Consider the following 20,251-nt stretch of genomic DNA (forward strand, 5'->3'; position numbering starts at 1 on the left):
GCTGCTGCTCCTGCTGCTGCTGCTCCTGCTCCTGCTGCTGCTGTTGCTGCTGCTGCTGTTGCTGCTGCTCCTGCTGCTGCTGCTGCTGTTGCTCCTTCTGCTGCTGTTGCTGCTGCTGCAGCGGATGTTAGTTTGTACCTGGCAAAGTCGAAGTCAAAGTGCTGTCCAAAACTTGCTCAACTGCATGCAAATGCAAATGGGGTCGACCGCAGCGCGCAGCGCATTCGATTGTTATGCTAAATGCAAAAATTGAACAATTTTTGGGCTTTGTGTCTTGCACATCGATTCGGGGGCGTGCAGTGTGGCATGGACAGTTGGCGATTACGTTTTACATTGGCATAAGCATAATTAATGCCGCCCAACAGCTCAACACCCAAGCCAAAGTAAATGCAGTACAGCCCGGTTGCCCAACCCATTTATTTGATGGTTGCCATGACGCTGACGGCGACAATCGTTGCACGTTGCACGTTGCACGCTTTGCCCCATCGCAGCGCAGCGCAGCGCATCGCATCGTTTGGTACGCCTTAATTGTGTTACACATTTGCCTGCCTGCCTGCTGCTGTCGTAATGCTGCATGTGCCCGTTTGCGTGTGGCAAGAGACACCAATAACATTGTTATGCGCTACGTACATCTGACTAATGCTTTCCACATTTCATTTGATTTGATTTTTGTTTTTTTGCTTGATTTTGTTGTTGAATTCCAATTAGATATAAAGTTGTTTATGGACTTTGATTTACTCCCTTGCGATATGGATTGCCACACTTGACACCTGTTGTATTTAAACACATGACAACATTTGGCAGATGACTTTCAAAATCTGAACATCTTTGAGTGTAATTCTTGCGTTCGCAAATTTTATGCAGTTTTTTTTTTTTTTTTTTTTTGTATGTTTGTCATAATTTCATTTAGATTTTACTGATTTCCTGCACACATAGTAAGTCGATAAGATTGCCTTGGAAGAAGCAGTGACACACTGTATTCAAAAATGACTACCCTTACTAACCATTTACCCCCTGTGCTATGCTGCACTCCTTGGATAAGCCAAGAGGGACGTAGGCAGGACTGATATGCCCTTTAGGACAGTCGTCCGAGCTGCCCATGCGCCGTTGCATGGCTGGACGTGCCACGTTTATGTTGTTGATTACCAAAAAAATAAGACAAAAAAACAAAAACATCAACAAAAAAACAAACAAATAATAAAATGAGAAAATGGTAAAGCAGAGTTGCCATATAATTCGATTGGCATGCAATTGCATGCAGTGCACGTTCCGTTTGGATAAACGAATAAGCCGGTTGTGCGAGGGTGCAGTTTGCGACAGTCTCTCTCTCTCTCTCTCTCTCTCTCTCTCTCTCTGTCTATGTCTCTGTGTCTGTCTCTCTGTCTGTGTCTGTCTCTGTCTCTGGACTGGGAGTGCCACACGCAAAACTCAGAACTGATGGATGACGTTAAACGATGTTAAGCGTTGCTTTTCCTATATACATTGTATATATACACATAGATATATATATACATATATATATATATATATATGTATATATGTACATATATGTTTATTTGCACGCTTCACTGTTACAGACGGGACAGGAGAGAATCGCTTATTGGGTTATGCCTTTGGATGATGGTTTGCTGAGCACATGACATTTTTGTACCCTGAACCCATTGAAAATGGCTTAAAAGGGTATAATGGTTTTGCGCAAAAGTATGTAACAGACAGACGGAAGCATCTCTGATGCCATAAAGTGTATACATATATTGTTGACCAGGATCAACAGCCAGGTCGATAAATGCCTCGGATATCGATACATTTGATATAAGCAAAATGATGTATGTAATCGGGCTTTTTTCACTCTTCAGTACATGGATCTGCCATAATATGTGAAAAAAGAATAAAAATGAAAAATGAAAAAAGGGAAATTAGCCAATAAAACTAGAATACATCAAACAGCTGTGTTCAGGGCATATCGAAGTCGAGCTCACTCGACTGCAGCACTCTTACTTGTTAAAGCTGCACTTTAATGTGTCATCCACACACACACACACAGACACACACAGACACACACAAACACAGACAAGCATAAAATAATACGAGAGCACAGCTGCAATGTGTCAGATCTCACTCTATATTTTGTGGATGAATGTGCTATTGACGCCAGTTGAAGTGCTCGGTCCGCACACAGGGTGCCACAGGGTGGCTGGAAAAACCAACCAATGGACATGTCAATATGCGCATTATGCTTTCAAGTGCTCTACCAATGCTATGCTACTGCTCCACTTATATATGTATGCCTGTCTATCTGTATGTCTGTCTGTCTGTCTGTCTGTCTGTCCATATGCAACCCACAATACAATACAATACATGCATATGCACGTATGCTATTTCTATATACTCGTATTTATGTTTAATACAGACACATTTAATATGGAATGTGCTCACAGCAGATGGAATGCGAATGCACTGGCAGAAAACCGAGTGAACTTTGAAAGCAGTCTTCACCTGATCTTTTACATATTGTTCTTGTGATTATAATCCATTGTTACGGCTCACTGAAGCTCGATTCTTTTCAATCTGAACTGAAAAATATATATATAAAAAAAAACAAAAAACATTTGTCTAAAGCACAATATTAGATAAAAAGTTAAAGCATAATCAAATTAAAAGTGAACAGCTGAGAATATTTGTTCGGGTATCACCGACTGTCAAATACGCTGGTAACTGATAATAGATACCAAAGAAATTTCGTAGAAAATTTGATAACTCTATGGCACAAATAGACTTTCCCAATTGTCGTACCAATCTTACAAGGATGTTGGTCGTAATCTATCTTTCAGTGTTGCTTGTATCAATTTGTGATTTCATCGATTTCTTAGTCTCCTAGGCGACGTAACACCCCAATTTTAATACTTTGCATGACCCGGGTACAAACCAATTAATATCTCACGGTTCAAGTCTCTTAAGTTTCTCAAAAGTTGCTTTCATTCGAAAAAACGGACAATTTAAAGTAGACTCTTGTTATTTATGAAGAATTTGCACGTTGAATCAAATAAATGGTTTTTCTTTCTTGCAGTGCATGAAAGCTTTTGAATGAACGGTGCTTATCTGTGCTGGGACTTCTCGCTTAAATCCACTGGCTTTTATAAGCTTTACTGTTCCTAGTTGGCCACTTAATTGCATCAAGCTCCCAACAACGACGACGACGATGATGATGATGATGTTCATGATGTGGATGCTATTGATTAAGATTATGTTGCAGCATTGGGAATGAAAATTCTGCGAATGCTTCTCATTCCGCTCAGACAGAATTAGGCACAACTCTTTTATATAGTTTAGATATCGATGTTGCTCCAATTGGATCGCAATAGCAAATCAAGAAACATTCTTGCTTTGAACAGTATTTGAGCTATTGTATTTTATAAATGCTATAGGGTAATTATAGCTCTCCATCTTTCATTAAATCTTTTCATTCGTTTCGCCTAAGTTAGCAGAATTTTGTTTGTTTTACAATATCAAAGCAAATATTTACTAAAGCCAAACCCAGTTGGGGAAATATGTACAAATATGTATGTAGATATATACAGGAAAGTTGGTATAAATACAATTAATCGATTTCCAGTGTCTTAAGGCTCTGCGTCACCGAATCGGAGGAGCTGCTGCTGCTGCTGCTTCCGCTCTTCTTGCACTTGTTCAACTGCCAGTTGGTGGCATCGCTCAGGTATTCGCTGGTAGAAATCAACGGATGTAAAATCAGTAAAAAGTTTTACAAACACTATTAGATTATCTTTAAGTTACCGTTGCTGCTGGAGCAGCTGCATCCAATGGTCTTTCAACTGGGACATTTTGCCCGCCTCCCCGCCGTACTCCTCGGGCAGCATGGCGCGTGGAAAGTGCTTGTAGGGTGTATCCGCATCGGGTAGATGGAAATGAATTAGCTTGAAGACCTCGCTCTTAATGAACGGCTTGACGACCGTCAGCACCTTGTCCAGATACGATGGGCAATTGAGCACATGGATCTCCTTGAGACGCACAGGATGCGCCTCCTGCACGAACTTCATGTAAACGCGCAGCGAGCTGAGCACCGTCTTCGTCAGATGGCGCAGCGTATATCCGGCCATATCGAAGATGGGTATCTCGCCATCCGATAGACGGCCACCCGATTCAGTGGCAAAGCGACAGTCGGCGACCATAAAGAAGACCTTGATGCCGGCGGTAAAGTTAAACTGGCAAATTGGCAAATTGCATTTAGCAAGTTGACAAATTGACAAATTGACAAACAGAATTAGACTGCCTTCAGCTTGAGTTGCTTACGCGCTTACCTTGTCCGCATCGTAATCAATCAGGCGGTAAAAGAGCAGTTTGTTGTTCTCCGGCGTCAGGCCGGGCAGCGGCACCAGATCACTGCAACAACAGCAACAAATAGCTTTAATTAGATGTTGCCACAAAACTCAAAACTCAACTCAAGAAAAGAAAACCGGTTGAGTGGTGACCGGCATCAGAGATGAGTAGACTCGTGTTTACTTTGCTCGTTCGGGTTTCAAACATTTGTTTTGGACAAGACAACAACAGCACGACACGAAGACTTGTTTAAAATGGAACAACACGACCTGACACAACTCAAACCGGCAAGAAGAATATTGATATTATACCAAATATAAATATAATAATTAAAAAAAATTCATTAACAGCATCATTCAAATTTATACTTATGGAAAGTGCCGGAGAACATATAATTATATATAACATGTAAAAATAGCAAATGAACAAATGCTTTAGTTTTGGGTGTGTCACGTCGAAACGAATTTCGGTTCCGAGCCAAACATAAAAGTATTTTTCCGATTCTAATTTTTGATCAACGTGGATCAGTGTTTGGTGTCGCGAAGTGTTGTCTCGTGTCAGGGTTTTGTCACGCGCCCATCTCTAGCTTGTGGCTTGTGTGGTGCACTCACGCGACTTGCAGCAGTTGCTGGGAGCTGGCATCGAATGGATCGCGATCGATGAAGATTTGCGGGTGCTTGTTGCGCATGGCATAGTTGAGCTGCAGCAGACGCTGTGCGGCAGCAACATCACCCCTCGTCGTGTGTAGGAAACGTCGTAACAAAGTGGCCGCTAATCAATGTGGCAGACGAGATGCGGTTCCAGTCCAAATTGCAGTTGCGGCAGTCGCAGTTGCAGTTGCGGCATGGAGGAAAAACAGTGTGCAATTTAGTTGTTGTTAATGTGGTCGATGCAACGGTTATGCAACAGCTGCAACATTCAACATTCAAGTTAGTTGACCCACAAAAGTGGCCACGCTGCCCCAGCCAAGCCTGCACAAGCTCTCTTTGCTCTTGGCTCTTAGCTTACGAATCTAAACAACTTAATGCCAAGTGCCGATTGGACAAAGCTTGCGTAACTTTGGCAATTACATTCACATACATTTGTACATTGCAATTATCCCTTGATTATGAGTTACGGATAGTTAGATATGTGGTTAGATTTCTACAGTCAGTGGTTTTAGTTTGTGGCAAAGCAGTACCAATCTCTGGCATTCTAATTGACCAACAATTATGTTTTAAGTTTTTCTCAATTGTAGACTCTAAGCCCGATCTTTGTTATATCTTTGTATTTTATCTATTTAAGCTTAATACTTAATTTTACAACATTTTAATTAAAATTCCATTTTCAACTGGTTCCGCTAATTAAAGCTAAAATATTTGTGTAAACCTCTAACCTTGCACAGTACAAACTCAAGTAAACAATTTAATTACGTGTTTTAATGCTATTCTTTACAGAATTCTGAAAAGCTTGCCAAATTAGCGCTTAGATTGAAACGTCACTTCCCTTATTGATGTAAGCTTATTTGAAATTATACTAAGTAATATGTGTAAACTGTAATTTAAGCCAGAAGCTTTGTTTGAACTTCAACTTTTCTTTTCTTGAGAAGATTTGACTCTCTTATTCACATTTAAGTTCGTTGCTGAAAACCTACTCTAATCCAAGCTTTGGTGCACTTTTCAACGGGTTCTTGTACTATTTCAAAATGATGTTCTACATATTCTAAATAATAATCCCAAATAACACTTTCTTATTTTTATCATAGCGTACAAGGAATACGCGCAATTTCGACCAAGCTGGCTCTTAACTCGTTATAAAGCTAAATTTGATATACACTTCATAATTGGAATATTTCGTATTATCTATCCAACTAGGTTGACATACGGATATTGTGGGGTAGTTGCGGCTGCGACTTGAGCAACTGTCGCAACTCATCCACACGCTGTGCCATCAGCTGTTCATCATCCTTTTTGTGCACCATTCTTTGTCAAACGACAATAACAACAACAAAAACAACAAAATTAACAAATTTAACAACAAGAACAATAAGTTAATGAAATCTTCAATTACTGCTTGCGAGCGAGAGACAATAAAAAGCGCGTCTGTGCGATGCTAATTCGCAACTGCAACTGATTTGTTGTGTGTGAAGTTTCTTACGTTTCTTAGCGTTGCCAGCGTTCGCAAAAATTTAAAAAAAAATAAATTAAAAAAATACAACAATAACAGCAACAAAGTTTGTCTACGAAAATTGAGGTGTAATGAGAGAGAAGTAGAGGGAGTGGAAAGAGGGCGCGATGGTGGGGTGGGGTGGGGAGTGGAAGGGCTGCTATTGTGCTGCTCGTAAGTTTGCGTTAAGGCATTGCACTCGCCAATGCGACTTGAGATCTCTACTCTCCCCCCCCCCTCCCCCTCCTCTTTGCACACGTATGCACGTATGCAGTGGGTGTGTGTGTGTGACTTAAATGAACTGACGCAGCGCTATTGTGTACAACGGCTTGGCTTTTCATGCAGCGCTTGTCGAAATTTTTTGTATTTTTTTTTGTTTTTGGTCCGTTGTGCTATTTACATAACCTATTTGCAATTGTTTTATGTGCCGGAAGGTCGAATGTGTGTGTATGTGTGTGTGCGTGTGTGTGTGTGCGTGTGTGTGTGTGCGTGTGTATGTTCTATGAAGCGTACACGTGGCCAGGCCCGTATTCGTGTTTGTGTCCAGCGGCCCAATTCAACTTCTCTTTGCCACGTTTCTGTCTGCATTTCAACTCTGCACGTTTTGCTATACCCACTAAGCATAAGCTGTCAAAGCAGGGTCGTCAAACACCATCAACAAACGACAAGTGCACAATTCTCCTATATATATACATACATACATATATATATCTATAAATTCATATACTTCATTGAACTTGGAAGCTGAAAGGGCTTAGTGGAAAATTTCGCTTATTGCACTTGACAAAACATTCGCAGACTTTTGTTGTGTTCAGCAATATTTAAATATGCCATTTCAGAAACGAGGCTAATTTTCCAATACGTATCATTTCTTGAACACTGTTTGCATTAACGAGTACAGGGTATCTGTTAGTCAAACATTCTTAGACTTTGTATTTCTTTGTTTCTGTAGTTTTCGGCGTTTTATCGCGACATTGGCAAACAATTTTCGTATGCGCTCCACTTGCTATGCCCGACGTTGTTGTACCCCTGCTGCCCCCAACTGCCCCCTACTGGCCCCTACTGTTCGTTGGTTTTACGTGATTCGGAAGTTTAACTATGCGACACAACAACTTGAATTAAAACAAAACAGTCGAAATTAAGGCGAAGAAGAAGAAGAAGAAAAAGTAGCGACAAGCGGTCAAGTACAGCCCAGAAACCGAAATAGAAACAGACAGCGAAACAGAAAGACAAATACAACAGCAACAATGATAACCAACAGTCAAAATCAACACTTTTTCAGAATGCCGAATAAAAACAGAAAACAACATTTTTACAACAATATGCCAGTTGCCTTGTAAACAATGAAATATTTATTTGGTATGCTTACAACGCTTTTTTTTAACATTATATTGTAGTTAGAAATTAAATAATGATAACTATATTCTATTTTGACGACCAATTCTACGACAGCTACAAAATACAGATCAGCACGCTTTCGGCATATGAGATTCCACTACAAAGTTCCATTTATACGGCGAAGAGTCAAGTTCAGTTAGGTAGGTGATCAACACATTATAAATGTGAGGGTATATGTGTAAAATTGTGGTCTTTGAGCCCTGAGAGCTGTAGTTTTAGTTTTGGGACGTTTCCATAATTTTTAGCGTACTCGTATATTTAATGCAGTCATAAAAGAAACGCACAAACCTACAACAAAGACAACCAGTCAAAAAAATGTAGAAAAGACCCCGCACATGACAGCAAATAAAATGTTATTACTGTGGCTTTTATTGAAAACTGTTTGACCTTGGACAACACAAATACCAACAGACACAATTTGAAACTTGAGAAAATTAAGTTTTGCAATTCCCCAAAAAGTTCACCAAAAATGAAAAAGGCTATAATTTTTAATGCCAAACCAAACACATTGAGTTTTTGTTAAGAACCAGTGGCAAACAATTTTAAAATTCGAATGCTATTTTAATATTTGAATTTAAATGTATTCAGAATGATTATTTAAATGTTGGCTGGCATGTGTAAATTTGAGCTAAAAGACTGCGTTATTTCAATGTTGACAAATAATATTACTTAAAAAGTATATTTTGTGTAGTCGTATCTTAAGTTTAGTTTGGAATTGAAAATTGGTTTTTTGTTTTTTAATTTGAGAAAAAGTGTCAATATATTTGAGCTATGTGGGAGTCTAAGTTGTCATTTACAGGTCAAGATGTCGCACATTAGTGCAAGTGTTTCCTTATGTATATGTATATTATTTTCAAGTTTATTATATTTAATTAAAATAACTATAAATATTTTCAAACAATGTTGCTGCAGTTGCTGTGTGATATACAGACAGATATTGGTATATATATTTTATATATGTATGTACATTCAATTGAGAAATAGTCAAATGCATTTTCCACAACTTGTCTGGCTTTGGCAATGGTTCATTGCTCTGCAAATATCTCATATTTCTTTTCTATCTTAATTTTCAAATTGACAATCATAAAAAACAGCAACAACAACACCGACTTCCTCCTGAATATTTAATTATTGTCCAACAATTTTATAGTCAACTAACAGCTGTGATTGATACTGATGTTGCCTGTGCGAACAGCGTTTTACATCATTAAAATAAGACCATGTGTTCCGCTTGATGCCGCTTTGTGCGATGGGCCTATTTGTCAATTGGCGATGTGATGTGCTGCCAATATTACCAACATAGGTCAATCAACACAATATTTACCATTGTGCCGCGTTACTTTTCATAAAAACCCATACATTTTTCTTATTGTTTTAATTACAGTTCTATTTTTGTTACCGGCTTATTTTCATAGTTTTGAGAAAATTATTTTTTGAAAAGCCAAAATAATGCGGATAACCTTTTCGAACGTAATGGCTGGGATGCAATTTTTCATTTTCATACACAAAAGCTGTGTGTGTATTGGGTTATCCAATAGCAAAGGCAGAATATTGTTTTGGTAATATTTTTTCCTCCACAACTACAAATACGTTGTAATTGTGCAATGTTTGTTTGCAGATGCTGCAACTGGCAAATAGTCAGCAAAATGTAATGAGAGTTGCATGCTTGCAGCAATCACTTCATAAATGACTACTAAAATCGACATAATGCACTTTTCGTCACAGCTTCCCAACTAAGCTGTAAAAATTCGTAAGAAGTCTTCCCAAACTTGGTCACACTGATGGAATCGAAATAAAAGAGATGCGGCATACTGTTTAAATATTATTCATAATATTGTTAAGTATAGTACCACTGTATAAGCATCGGATATAACAATCAATTCCTTATATAAATAAGTAAACCATATTGATTAAATAATAAATAGTTGAATATTTTTGAGGGGCGCTATAATTTGAAAGAGCGCGTGCTATAGCAAACAGCTTTGGTGCGTAAGCGGTGAGCAGTAATCATCGGTGTGTTTAAAAGTGGTGCTACTCAGCACTGTGAATGAACAGCCGCAAACTGTCATCACAACTGTCAAGTACGCGCCATGTTTTTGCTCACGCACGCATTGCAGTAGAAAGAAGAAGCACGTGCTAAAAAAAGTAGAGTAAGCAGAAAGCAAACAAATTGCATTTGCTGCAACAAACATAACCATTATCTGCCCACTGCGCCAATAGTAAAAAAACATTACCAAACGCCACCGGCGCTAACGTCTGCTCTAGGTAATTTATAATCTACACAAATAATAACAATACGAAACCGTCCGGGCCCACAACGAAGAAGAAGAAGAGCACGCCGCGCTACAATAACACGAGCGGAGGGTGGAAAAATTGCAAGCAGTCGCTGCTGCCGCAACAGCAGCGCAGACTCTCTAAACGTAGAGCATAAAACAAGAGCAATTCCCACACCGGTCGCCAAGTGGTTGTCAATAACCCAAAAAAAAAAAAAAGAAAACCGCGTGGTTAGATTTTTGTTTCAGCTGCAGCCGCTGATGCTGCTATTGTTGTTGTTTTGGATCATTGTAATTCGTTCGTACTAAGTAAGCGTGTGTGTTTGTATATTATTTATTGCAGAGTTAAGCTATTAAGTTAAATTGAAGCATAAGGAACACGCTCGCCATGGTGCCCATTGGAGCCGTGCACAGTGGCCATCCTGGCGTTGTGCATCAGCAGCCGCAGCAACCGATGCCCACGACGCCCAGTGGCCCAAATACGCTGCAGCCGGGCTCTGCATCATCGACATCGTCGAACACAACATCGAACAAGAGCTCCATGTCGGTGAAGCCAAATTATACGCTGAAATTCACGCTTGCCGGCCACACCAAGGCCGTCTCCGCGGTCAAATTCAGCCCCAATGGCGAATGGCTTGCCAGCTCATGTGAGTTAGATAGATGCTCCAATATCTCTATTGAATATATTATTTATCTTTGCTTTGTTTTTTAGCTGCGGATAAACTCATAAAGATCTGGGGTGCGTACGATGGTAAATTCGAGAAGACCATATCCGGGCACAAGCTGGGCATTAGTGATGTCGCCTGGTCGTCCGATTCTCGTTTGCTGGTCAGCGGCAGCGATGATAAGACGCTCAAAGTGTGGGAACTGAGCAGTGGGAAGAGTCTAAAAACGCTCAAGGGCCACAGCAACTATGTCTTCTGCTGTAATTTCAATCCGCAATCCAATTTGATTGTGTCGGGCAGCTTTGATGAGAGCGTACGCATTTGGGATGTGCGCACGGGCAAATGCCTGAAGACGCTACCCGCCCACTCGGATCCCGTTTCGGCGGTGCATTTCAATCGCGATGGTTCACTGATTGTTAGCTCCAGCTATGATGGTCTGTGCCGTATTTGGGATACGGCCAGCGGACAGTGCCTGAAGACGCTGATCGATGATGACAATCCGCCCGTTAGCTTTGTCAAATTCTCGCCCAACGGTAAATACATACTGGCAGCCACACTTGACAACACCCTGAAACTCTGGGACTACTCTAAGGGCAAATGCCTGAAAACCTACACCGGCCACAAGAACGAGAAGTATTGCATATTTGCAAATTTCTCCGTCACCGGCGGCAAGGTGAGTAGCTAAACCAAACAAATTCAGTTTATTTACTTACTTGGATTGTATGCACATTGCAGTGGATCGTCAGCGGCAGCGAAGACAATATGGTCTACATATGGAATCTACAAAGTAAAGAGGTAGTACAAAAGTTACAGGGACACACGGACACCGTCCTCTGCACTGCCTGCCATCCCACTGAAAACATCATCGCCTCTGCTGCGCTGGAAAACGACAAGACCATAAAACTGTGGAAGTCGGACACTTAGAGTTTCCTGCTAAATATCCAGTGATTGAATTTACTACTCCGTAGCACCAAGAACAATAGAAACATTGCTCTGCTATTGCTACCACTATGAATTTGTACAGAGCAATAACAGAGCACAAAACTGAAAGATTGCTCATTCGCTTGCTCAAAGCAAGAGCAAAAATTATGAGCGATAGCAATATTGTTATTGCTATTGCTATTGTTGTTGCTACTGCAAATCACAGAGCAAGGCGGATGAGCGTTCTTTCAATTTAGTTTTGTGGTTTTTGGCTCTGCTATTGCTCTGTGCAAGTTCATAGTAGCAATCACTGAAAATAACACACACAGAAAATCACACACACATTTCGTGAATAATTTTATTTTAAATTCAATTACTTTTAATTTTTTTTTTTTTTCAACGAAAAAAAATGTAAAACAAATGCACTTTTAAAACATTTAAATAGTGCAGCGGACGCATATAAAAAATTGCGTCCGTATATAAATATATATTTATGCATATAAATATATATTAGCTAATGTATTGGTCAGTAAACAAGCCCCAAAAACCCACAATTTTTCACACATTTCACCACAATTTAAACCTAAATTTAAGGTTCAAATGACAAACACACCACCAGCGACATCAAACAAAATAACCACATTATTATATATATGCATATATGTTTAATTATTAGATTAGATTTAATAATAAAAAAAATCATATTCTTATATATCAACGTCAACATGTTTGGATTAAGTAGTTTGTAAAAATATGTAATAATTGATTGCTTGAATCCATTCAGAAACTGATGTACGATTAAAATAATAAAACGAATTGTTTTGTTCTTTCTGATTTAAACGAGTGTTAGTGGCAGCCAGTGTTGCTAAGGTGTTGCAGCTAGTGCTGTATATTGCAAGTGCGATACTTTCCGATAACGTTATCGATTGCTCTCTGCAGCACTGGCACTACCATCGCCAACTAATAATTTGGATTAAGTGCATTTGGCATTCGATTTACCCCGTGTTTTGTGTTGTTTTCCTTACATTAAATCAACATGGTAAGTTGTATAAATCTATTTTTGCAGCTATCTGCAGCATTGTGTGCACTATATACACATTAATGAGTGTAATAATTTTGTTGTTTTTGTTTTTACAGGCAGCTTACACCGAGGATCAGTTGGCTGGTGAGTGTGTGTCATGAGTGTTTTGTGTGTGCCTTTGAGTGTGTGTGAGTGTTCGTAAGTGGGTGTTGGTTTAGAAATGGGCGCATAAGTTCAAAGTGCCAACTCAAAGTGAAAACAACAAGAGAAACGCAACGAACAAAAAAAAAACAGCTCAAGTATTTGTGCATACGTTGTCACCATTTTGCATGTCTCTTTGTGCGAGTGCATGTGTGTGTGTGTGTGTTAAATATCTTCTTTTGCGGCGCATGAATCATTGATAAAATAAACACACACACACATATACACCCAAACACACATATATGCTCACATAAAAAAGCCGACGAAAGCAGCCATACGATCGCGTCAATGACTCACACAACACTCAACGAACGAACGCGCAAAGCAAGCGATTAACGGTTAAATGGAAGCATAAAAAATCGATTAGCTTGAAGAAGGATGATTGTTCTCTGACTGACTGACTGATTGCTGCTGCCGCCGCCCTGTCCAGGACACCGTCGCGAACTGTTGGCAGCTCAGTCTCAGCGGCGACTGCTGCAATAGCAACTGCTGCAACAACAGCAGCCAGCAGCGTCAAACACTTTTGGCAATATCCATGTTGGACAGCAGCTGAGCCAGCTGAGCTGCCATTTAAGGTCGCTTTATTGTGGGTCAACTTGCCACATGGCCCTGGGCAATACCCCTTTCCCCCCGCCCCCTGTCATCGCCCTCGTGTGGCTGCGAGAAACATGGCGAATATGTTTACGCAACTTGCTGCTTGCTGGAATTCGTTGCTGTTTTGATAACTTAATCAAAAACGATTCTATTGCTTGTCGCTTGGCGATAATTTTAAGTCACAGACATTGAGTTCTTGTTGTTGCCGTTGTTGTTGCATTGACGTCAGCTGACCGCATTGCGCGTATTGATTTACCTGAACAGACGACGAACGAGGAGAACGCGAATGTGGATTCTGACTCTGTTCATTCATTGCCTAAAATGGACAAAATTCTGTTGTTGCTTTTAATGCCATTTTTGGCATTGTTGCAACAAAATATTATGCGTTAATACTTGAAATGCCGAAGATGTGATACCCTTGCCTTTTCATTTTATCCACACACCCGATTTTTGTAAGATATTTCCAAAGGTCACCAAATGATTTCGTTGTCCAATGTTAAATTAAAAAATCTTCAAAAGATTTTACGAGTTAAAAGTTGGTTTGGTCGAGAAATCGCACAAGAACGATCGCTTCTAAAATATTTATTTCACTAAATATATGATAGTACCCTCGGCAAGGGTATAAAACTACAACGACGGCAACAATTGTTGCTGCTGCTGTTGCTGCTGCTGCAACAGATTGTTGTGCGCTGAGCAACGGACTAACTCAGTAGCAGGCAGTGCAGCCAGGCAAACGGTTCAGATTCGTGGATTGAATCATAATGTATTATTACACGGCACACGTGAAACCCACATTTACCACGCTGGAAGGTTGTCTCCGTCTGCAGCAAAAAAATATACAATATACGGCATATATATATATAATACACATTTTGTTTGGTTGCTCTTTTATTGTTACAGAGTTCCAGGAGGCCTTCAATCTGTTCGACAATCGCGGCGATGGCAAGATACAGCTGGGCCAGGTGGGAGAGTGTCTGCGCGCTTTGGGACAGAATCCCACCGAGTCGGATGTGAAGAAGTGCACACATCAGCTGAAGCCCGATGAGCGCATCTCGTTCGAGGTCTTTCTGCCCATCTACCAGGCGATTTCGAAGGCGCGCTCTGGCGATACGGCCGATGATTTTATTGAGGGCTTGCGCCATTTCGATAAGGATGCCAGCGGTTATATATCATCTGCTGAGCTGCGCCATCTGTTGACCACCCTCGGCGAGAAGCTCACCGATGAGGAGGTCGAACAGCTGTTGGCCAACATGGAGGATCAGCAGGGCAACATCAACTACGAGGAGTTCGTGCGCATGGTCATGAGCGGATAGAGAACCAGCACCTTAAACACCAACAACCACCAACAACAACAATAAGAACAGCAACAATAATAACACTCACCTGCCATGCTAGCTAGCCGTTCATTCCGCCAAACTCCAATTCCAAGATTCCACTTTGTTTAAGTAGCAGCAGCAGCACTAGGAGCAGAAGCGTCTGTCCAATAGTTTTCTCTTAGCCACAAATTTGTATACTTTTTTATATATTTTTTTTATATATTCTTGCATTTCGGATGCAAATATAATCGATTCCATCTAAAGACAAACGGACGAACCTTTAGCGCGACTAACATCAAACTTAAGTATACCACACACACACACACACACATACACCCACAAACACACACACACAACACTTAACCGTTGTTCAATGCAGGGTAATTCACATCGACACAAAAAAAAACCTATTTAAATGGTCGCATCGTTAAATTTTGCGTATTATTCTAAATCTAACGAGTTTATTATCAAGAAAAGAAATTATGCCCGATTTTTACATACATAACTATAATGGGACTCAAGTCTTCAGCGAGTATCATAACAAGTATTTCTACATTAATGAAGCGTATAATGTAACTGTAATGCGCATTTCGACGTTTTACATGTTTTTTTTTTAAATAATTTAATAATTGTATTTAATAAATGAAAGAAATGAAAGTGGATCTTTTTACAAAAGAAACGTACTTAAAGTTATTAAAACATATGAAAACTAAAATTGTGTGTTTTCTTTTCTAGTCAAAAAAAACTTATACTAAATGCTAGCGACAAAAAAATGCAAGGTGCTTCCAAATTTTTAAATTTCCAGTACCGTATCAATCAGCTTAATTGAATGCACACAGTTATCGATAGACGCGATGGTCAGTGCTGAAAGCGTCAGTCACAAGAGGCAAAATGATATCAATTTGGGATAATGTAAGAGTAGTTTGGGCTAATTGTAGAGTAATTTTATTCGATTAATTAAGAAAGCTGTTGCTCAATAACATTAATTCAGTCGAAACTGTTGCAAGGTGTGGCACTCCCCATTTGAGCAAACTAGTATTATTATAATACAACTTTATTGGTATTTTCTCTCTCCCCATGTAGCGGCCACACTGGTCGCACTAAGGCCTGAGAATAGAAATAAACAAAAGCAAAAATGCTCCTTTTAGTTTAAGCTTCAAGCATTTCAAACAGTGCTAAACTGCATTCCTTAATTAGCGCTTAGCGTTGCTTATTTTTAGTTGCGCCCTTTTGCTCTTGTCATGTCGAAAGCTGCGGGCGTAGTCGCCACATTGCCAGGCGGCGGTGAGCCGAGTTCCCCAGTGCAAAAGGTCTGGAAGCCCGAATGTAAGTAACTGAAAATAACGGCAACCACCATATCTTAATTAAATATATGTATGTATGTTTGTATGTATGCGTGTGTGTGTCAGTGTATAAAATACAATTGGACGCACCGGCCCCGCATCCCGTGCGCTGTCAGCGGACTCTGCTTTTGCCACCGGCGAACAGCACCGCCGACGCCGTTGAGGATAACAATCAGGCAGTGCGCTTATATGGCAGCAAATACCATGGCGTGATGGGTCACCTGGAAGCCGAGCAGCTGCTGGCGAACTCCAGCGATGGCAGCTATCTGGTGCGGCGCAGCCCCAAAGCGGATGGCTACTATACGCTGAGCGTTCGCTTCAACAAGCGCACGAAACACTACAAGGTCTTCTACAAGCCGGGCCAGGGCCACTATTTGCGGGAGCAGGATAAACACTATGAGACGGTGCACGAAATGGTCGCCGATGGGCTAATTAACTTTCACATGCAGCTGCACGCCAGCCCCATCATACAGCAGATAAATCAGCAAACCAAAAATTGCTATCAGCAGAGTCCCTACATGACACTTAATCGTCGCAAGCTGCGCGCACTTTCCAATGAGCTGGGCAAGGCCAGCGTCGCAGCTGATGATTGTTGTGATACAGTTGCTGTCCAGTCGGATGCGGATGTGGCAGTGTCAGGCCAGATCAGCCAGGAGACGCCACAGCAGCAGCAACAGCAGCCACAACAACAGATTGCCGTCGATCCCATGCCGTTGGTATATGAAAAGCCGCACCATTTCAAGGTGCACACCTTCAAGGGGCTCAACTGGTGTGAGTTTTGCGCCAATTTTCTATGGGGCTTCACCGCGCAGGGCGTCAAGTGCGATGCCTGTGGGTTTATGGCGCACAACAAGTGCTCGGAGCTGGTGCCGCCCAAGTGTGTCCCAGATCTGAAGTGCATACGCGGTGTATTTGGCACCGATCTGACCACCATGGTGCAGCTGCACCAATGCAACATACCATTTGTCGTCCGTCGCTGTGTCGAGGAGGTGGAGGCGCGCGGCATGCTCCAGGAGGGCATCTATCGCGTCTCCGGCTTTGCCGATGAAATCGATGCCCTCAAGCTGGCCCTCGATCGCGATGGCGACAAGACTGATATGTCCGAGGTGGCCTATGGCAATGTCAACGTCATTGCGGGCACATTGAAGCTATATCTGCGTCTGCTGCCCGTGCCGCTCATCACGTTCCAGGCGTATCCCAACTTTATGGCCGCAGGTCGTGAGTAGCCCCATCTATTAATCACACGAATGTGTTGTTAAATGTTGCTCCCACCATTACAGGCAACGCCAAGCAAGCGGAACAGCTGCAGCTCATGGCGGAGGCAGTGCGTCGACTACCGCCTGCCCACTATAGTTGCCTGCAATACATGCTGGAGCATCTCAAGCGGTGAGTTAGCGCATGATAATAATACCACAAAGCAGGACGTGGCCATGCCTCAACCCATAATCAATAATCATTAATTTGCCATTAAAATTTGACAACTCAATCACACACGGAATACTCCATTCTCTTCGATCTCTTTCCCTTTCGTTATTGTGAATATGGTGAATATCGTGATGGAAACCAAAACGCTGAACTTTTGAACGCCATAAATGCATTCATTCTGCAGCTTGCAGCAATAGCTTCATGTGCATATAATTTAAATATTCGCTATATTTATATATCCTACATCTGTTTCTAATTGGAAATTTCATGTACATTTTACATTCACAGCGTTGCCTCGCATTATGCCGTTAACAAGATGAACGAGCACAATTTGGCCACTGTGTTTGCGCCCACACTGATTGCCACGCCCCAGCACATGACGAATCTCACGGAGGAGATATTCATGCTCTCCTCTCTGATCATGCACTGCGAGACGATCTTTGCTAGCTCCTGAGAAGCCCCCAATTCGCCAGAACAAAATCGACATTGCCCAGCGAGTGAGATAGCATGTACATCTCGCTTTCTCTCTCTTTCTTTATCATTCTCTGTCTCGTTTCAATTCGTTATCCATGTGCGGATTTTCGTAATCCTTAATTAGTTTACAAGTTAGCAAAGCCTTTATTTATTTATTAACAACATTTTGCCGCATATTTGTTGCGTTCACCAAAAATTTAGACTCTAAGCGTATTACAATGAAATTTTTGTATTTATAAATATTATTATTATGTATTACCATTAGAGTTATTATTAATATTATCGAGCCTTCCACATACCATTTATAGAGCATACCAAACTATACTAATTACTGATGTACTTCTTTTGGATCGCCTCTTACGAATTAGCATTGAATGTTGTAAGGACTAACGTACGAATTTACCCCTTTTTGGAATGTGTTTTGGAATGTGTTAAGCATAATACGATATCATAAATAAATGTATTTATTAAAATCAATAACCTATACAGCTATGAATATAATCGGTGTGACGAATGTTAAGTGTAAGTATGACTATATATATATATAGCTATATAAAGGGAATCAGCATAATTGATCAAATTAAAAATAAACTGAGTGTTTTTTTTTTATTTATTATTAATTATGCGGCTAATGTGCATTTCAAACTATCCAAACATGATTAATCAAAGTTTCTGAACCAATGATAACATTATTTTAGGCTAAATAAATCAATATTGAAGCAGTGTTTGCGAAAATGAAAAACCTCCAAGAACCTCTAGAATAATTCTAGTTAGAATCCATCGATCTGCATTCAAGGATCATCTCGCAACCATTTACTTTCCACAGCGAACGAAATTGCCTTGAAATCACATTTTCCGTATATTCTCAGAATATACTAAAACTTTTTAGATATCTTTTTTTTTTTCAAATTATTTCAGCTGTTTGAAAGACTTTCGTTCATTTAATTGTTTTATTGCTCTGAAGGACATCCAGGTTGTACTTGAAATGGCCAACTTAGGCCTGAGTTGTCAAATTTTCTTCTTTTGTATAAGTTTTTCATGCTGTTGTTGGAAATCTTAAAATCTTGTTAAGCCAATCGATAGTTATCCCCACCGTTATTTCGATAAGCCGAAATAGATTTTCATCTAAAGAAATAATTTGTCAGAAGATAGCAATTTTATTTGAAGTCGATAGAAAAACTGGTTTCGCTTGAATTTTTTATCGCAGCTAAATTGATTGTTAGTGAAGCCGAATTGGGTGTTAGCAGTGGCACACACTACGACGGGTGCGGCGTACAACGCCATCTATGTGTCGATTTGGCGAGCGTATAACAGTTAAGCTAAGTGAAATTTACTTTTTAAAGTCTGGCAGCTTGCTCGTAACGGTTAATTCAGCAAATAACTGAAATTTCAACAACTTTATTCGTTTTTTACGTGCAATAATAATTGGCAAATAATTCATGAATCTCATTTTGAAGACGATCACTTATATTACCATTCTAGTGATGAAAACGATCAAGCAATAATTAGAACAAATGTTGATATGTTGATTATGCATTTATTAAAAATATTACATTCTTGGATCTTAAGAGCTAATCGAAACATTAAATTAAAATATCATATCATATGGATTTCGAGACTATTCGCGTCCCCATATGAAGTCAATTGGTTTTCAATTTGGTTAATGTATGACAATAAATATATTAAATCTATTAAAAAAAATCGATTTCTTTTTTGAGTGTTTTTTTATTTACTTTTTTATGTGTGTTTCTCTACAGCTAAAATACGTCTTCGTGCAGATCCTTAGCGGAAACCTGCGTGGAAACTGTCTGGCAGCGCCAACGTATGACGTCACACGTCATCGCTGGAGGCGTGACTGCCGCCACTGGAGGTTAACTCCATTTTGATGGGCAGCCCAGCTGCCACGGTTTTTTGTTGTTGCTGCACGTGCATCATTTGGTTATTGTTCCGCTCCTCGCTCTTGAGCATATCGGCCTGAGCCTGAGCCTGAGCCTGCGCCTGCGCCTGAGCCTGAGCCGCAAAGCTGCGCACCTGCAGAAAGAGTCCGCCGTTATTCAGAAGACGCGCCTGATGCTCCTGCGCTTTGGCCCGCAGGCAGGCAATCGAGTTGTTTCTGCAAATAACGAAATAAATAAATGAATTC

At 40.5% G+C, this 20,251-nt stretch overlaps 5 protein-coding genes across 7 annotated transcripts in view; 3 read left to right on the plus strand and 2 right to left on the minus strand.

The window, feature by feature from the left end:
* Positions 1 to 3,479: 3,479 nt before the first annotated feature.
* Positions 3,480 to 6,442, minus strand: LOC6565921 (alpha-tocopherol transfer protein-like). The gene is made up of 5 exons (XM_001992697.3): positions 6,196 to 6,442; positions 4,944 to 5,103; positions 4,314 to 4,395; positions 3,790 to 4,217; positions 3,480 to 3,719 (listed from the first exon to the last, which is right to left on the minus strand). The coding sequence occupies exons 1-5, from the start codon at positions 6,290 to 6,292 to the stop codon at positions 3,599 to 3,601; spliced, it is 888 nt and encodes a 295-aa protein (XP_001992733.1). The 5' UTR covers positions 6,293 to 6,442; the 3' UTR covers positions 3,480 to 3,598.
* A 3,540-nt stretch (positions 6,443 to 9,982) lies between these two features.
* Positions 9,983 to 12,447, plus strand: LOC6565922 (protein will die slowly). The gene is made up of 4 exons (XM_001992698.2): positions 9,983 to 10,140; positions 10,492 to 10,795; positions 10,861 to 11,486; positions 11,549 to 12,447. Exons 2-4 carry the CDS (start codon positions 10,537 to 10,539, stop codon positions 11,735 to 11,737), a joined length of 1,074 nt encoding a protein of 357 aa, XP_001992734.1. The 5' UTR covers positions 9,983 to 10,140; positions 10,492 to 10,536; the 3' UTR covers positions 11,738 to 12,447.
* A 210-nt stretch (positions 12,448 to 12,657) lies between these two features.
* On the plus strand, positions 12,658 to 15,298 carry LOC6565923 (myosin-2 essential light chain). Its single transcript, XM_001992699.3, has 3 exons — positions 12,658 to 12,773; positions 12,872 to 12,899; positions 14,451 to 15,298. The coding sequence occupies exons 1-3, from the start codon at positions 12,771 to 12,773 to the stop codon at positions 14,861 to 14,863; spliced, it is 444 nt and encodes a 147-aa protein (XP_001992735.2). The 5' UTR covers positions 12,658 to 12,770; the 3' UTR covers positions 14,864 to 15,298.
* A 444-nt stretch (positions 15,299 to 15,742) lies between these two features.
* Positions 15,743 to 18,585, plus strand: LOC6565924 (N-chimaerin). Of its 3 annotated transcripts, none has more exons than XM_032738671.1 (5): positions 15,743 to 15,778; positions 16,087 to 16,192; positions 16,276 to 17,427; positions 17,490 to 17,595; positions 18,417 to 18,585. In XM_032738671.1, the coding sequence occupies exons 1-5, from the start codon at positions 15,758 to 15,760 to the stop codon at positions 18,496 to 18,498; spliced, it is 1,467 nt and encodes a 488-aa protein (XP_032594562.1). In that variant the 5' UTR covers positions 15,743 to 15,757; the 3' UTR covers positions 18,499 to 18,585. The 3 variants fall into 3 exon arrangements, with proteins under 3 accessions (XP_032594562.1, XP_001992736.2, XP_032594561.1); XM_001992700.2 differs by lacking the exon at positions 18,417 to 18,585 and adding an exon at positions 17,923 to 18,363; XM_032738670.1 differs by lacking the exon at positions 18,417 to 18,585 and adding an exon at positions 17,923 to 18,363 and having other exon boundaries at positions 16,276 to 17,424.
* A 1,243-nt stretch (positions 18,586 to 19,828) lies between these two features.
* Positions 19,829 to 20,251, minus strand: part of LOC6565908 (myb-like protein Q) — a 46,459-nt gene continuing 46,036 nt past the window's right edge. The window contains exon 7 of the mRNA XM_001992701.2: positions 19,829 to 20,221. Coding sequence (XP_001992737.2) covers positions 19,939 to 20,221 — 283 coding nt within the window. The 3' untranslated portion in view covers positions 19,829 to 19,938. The remainder of the gene's footprint in view (positions 20,222 to 20,251) is intronic.

Source organism: Drosophila grimshawi, unplaced genomic scaffold (assembly GCF_018153295.1).
Source record: "Drosophila grimshawi isolate 15287-2541.00 unplaced genomic scaffold, ASM1815329v1 contig_848, whole genome shotgun sequence".
NCBI lineage: Eukaryota > Metazoa > Arthropoda > Insecta > Diptera > Drosophilidae > Drosophila > Drosophila grimshawi.

Bases quoted from the DNA above. Each gene is read 5' to 3' on its own strand.
- LOC6565921 (XM_001992697.3), bottom strand. From the start codon at position 6,292: ATGGTGCACAAAAAGGATGATGAACAGCTGATGGCACAGCGTGTGGAT. The intron at 5,104-6,195 runs GTATGTCAACCT...CACATTGATTAG, and splicing joins GCAACTACCCCACAATATCC to CGGCCACTTTGTTACGACGT. The intron at 4,218-4,313 runs GTAAGCGCGTAA...CCAATTTGCCAG, and splicing joins TTGATTACGATGCGGACAAG to TTTAACTTTACCGCCGGCAT.
- LOC6565922 (XM_001992698.2), top strand. From the start codon at position 10,537: ATGGTGCCCATTGGAGCCGTGCACAGTGGCCATCCTGGCGTTGTGCAT. The intron at 10,796-10,860 runs GTGAGTTAGATA...TTTGTTTTTTAG, and splicing joins CGAATGGCTTGCCAGCTCAT to CTGCGGATAAACTCATAAAG. The intron at 11,487-11,548 runs GTGAGTAGCTAA...TGCACATTGCAG, and splicing joins TCTCCGTCACCGGCGGCAAG to TGGATCGTCAGCGGCAGCGA.
- LOC6565923 (XM_001992699.3), top strand. The intron at 12,900-14,450 runs GTGAGTGTGTGT...TTATTGTTACAG, and splicing joins CACCGAGGATCAGTTGGCTG to AGTTCCAGGAGGCCTTCAAT.
- LOC6565924 (XM_001992700.2), top strand. From the start codon at position 15,758: ATGATATCAATTTGGGATAAT. The intron at 17,428-17,489 runs GTGAGTAGCCCC...CCACCATTACAG, and splicing joins CAACTTTATGGCCGCAGGTC to GCAACGCCAAGCAAGCGGAA. The intron at 17,596-17,922 runs GTGAGTTAGCGC...TTACATTCACAG, and splicing joins ATGCTGGAGCATCTCAAGCG to CGTTGCCTCGCATTATGCCG.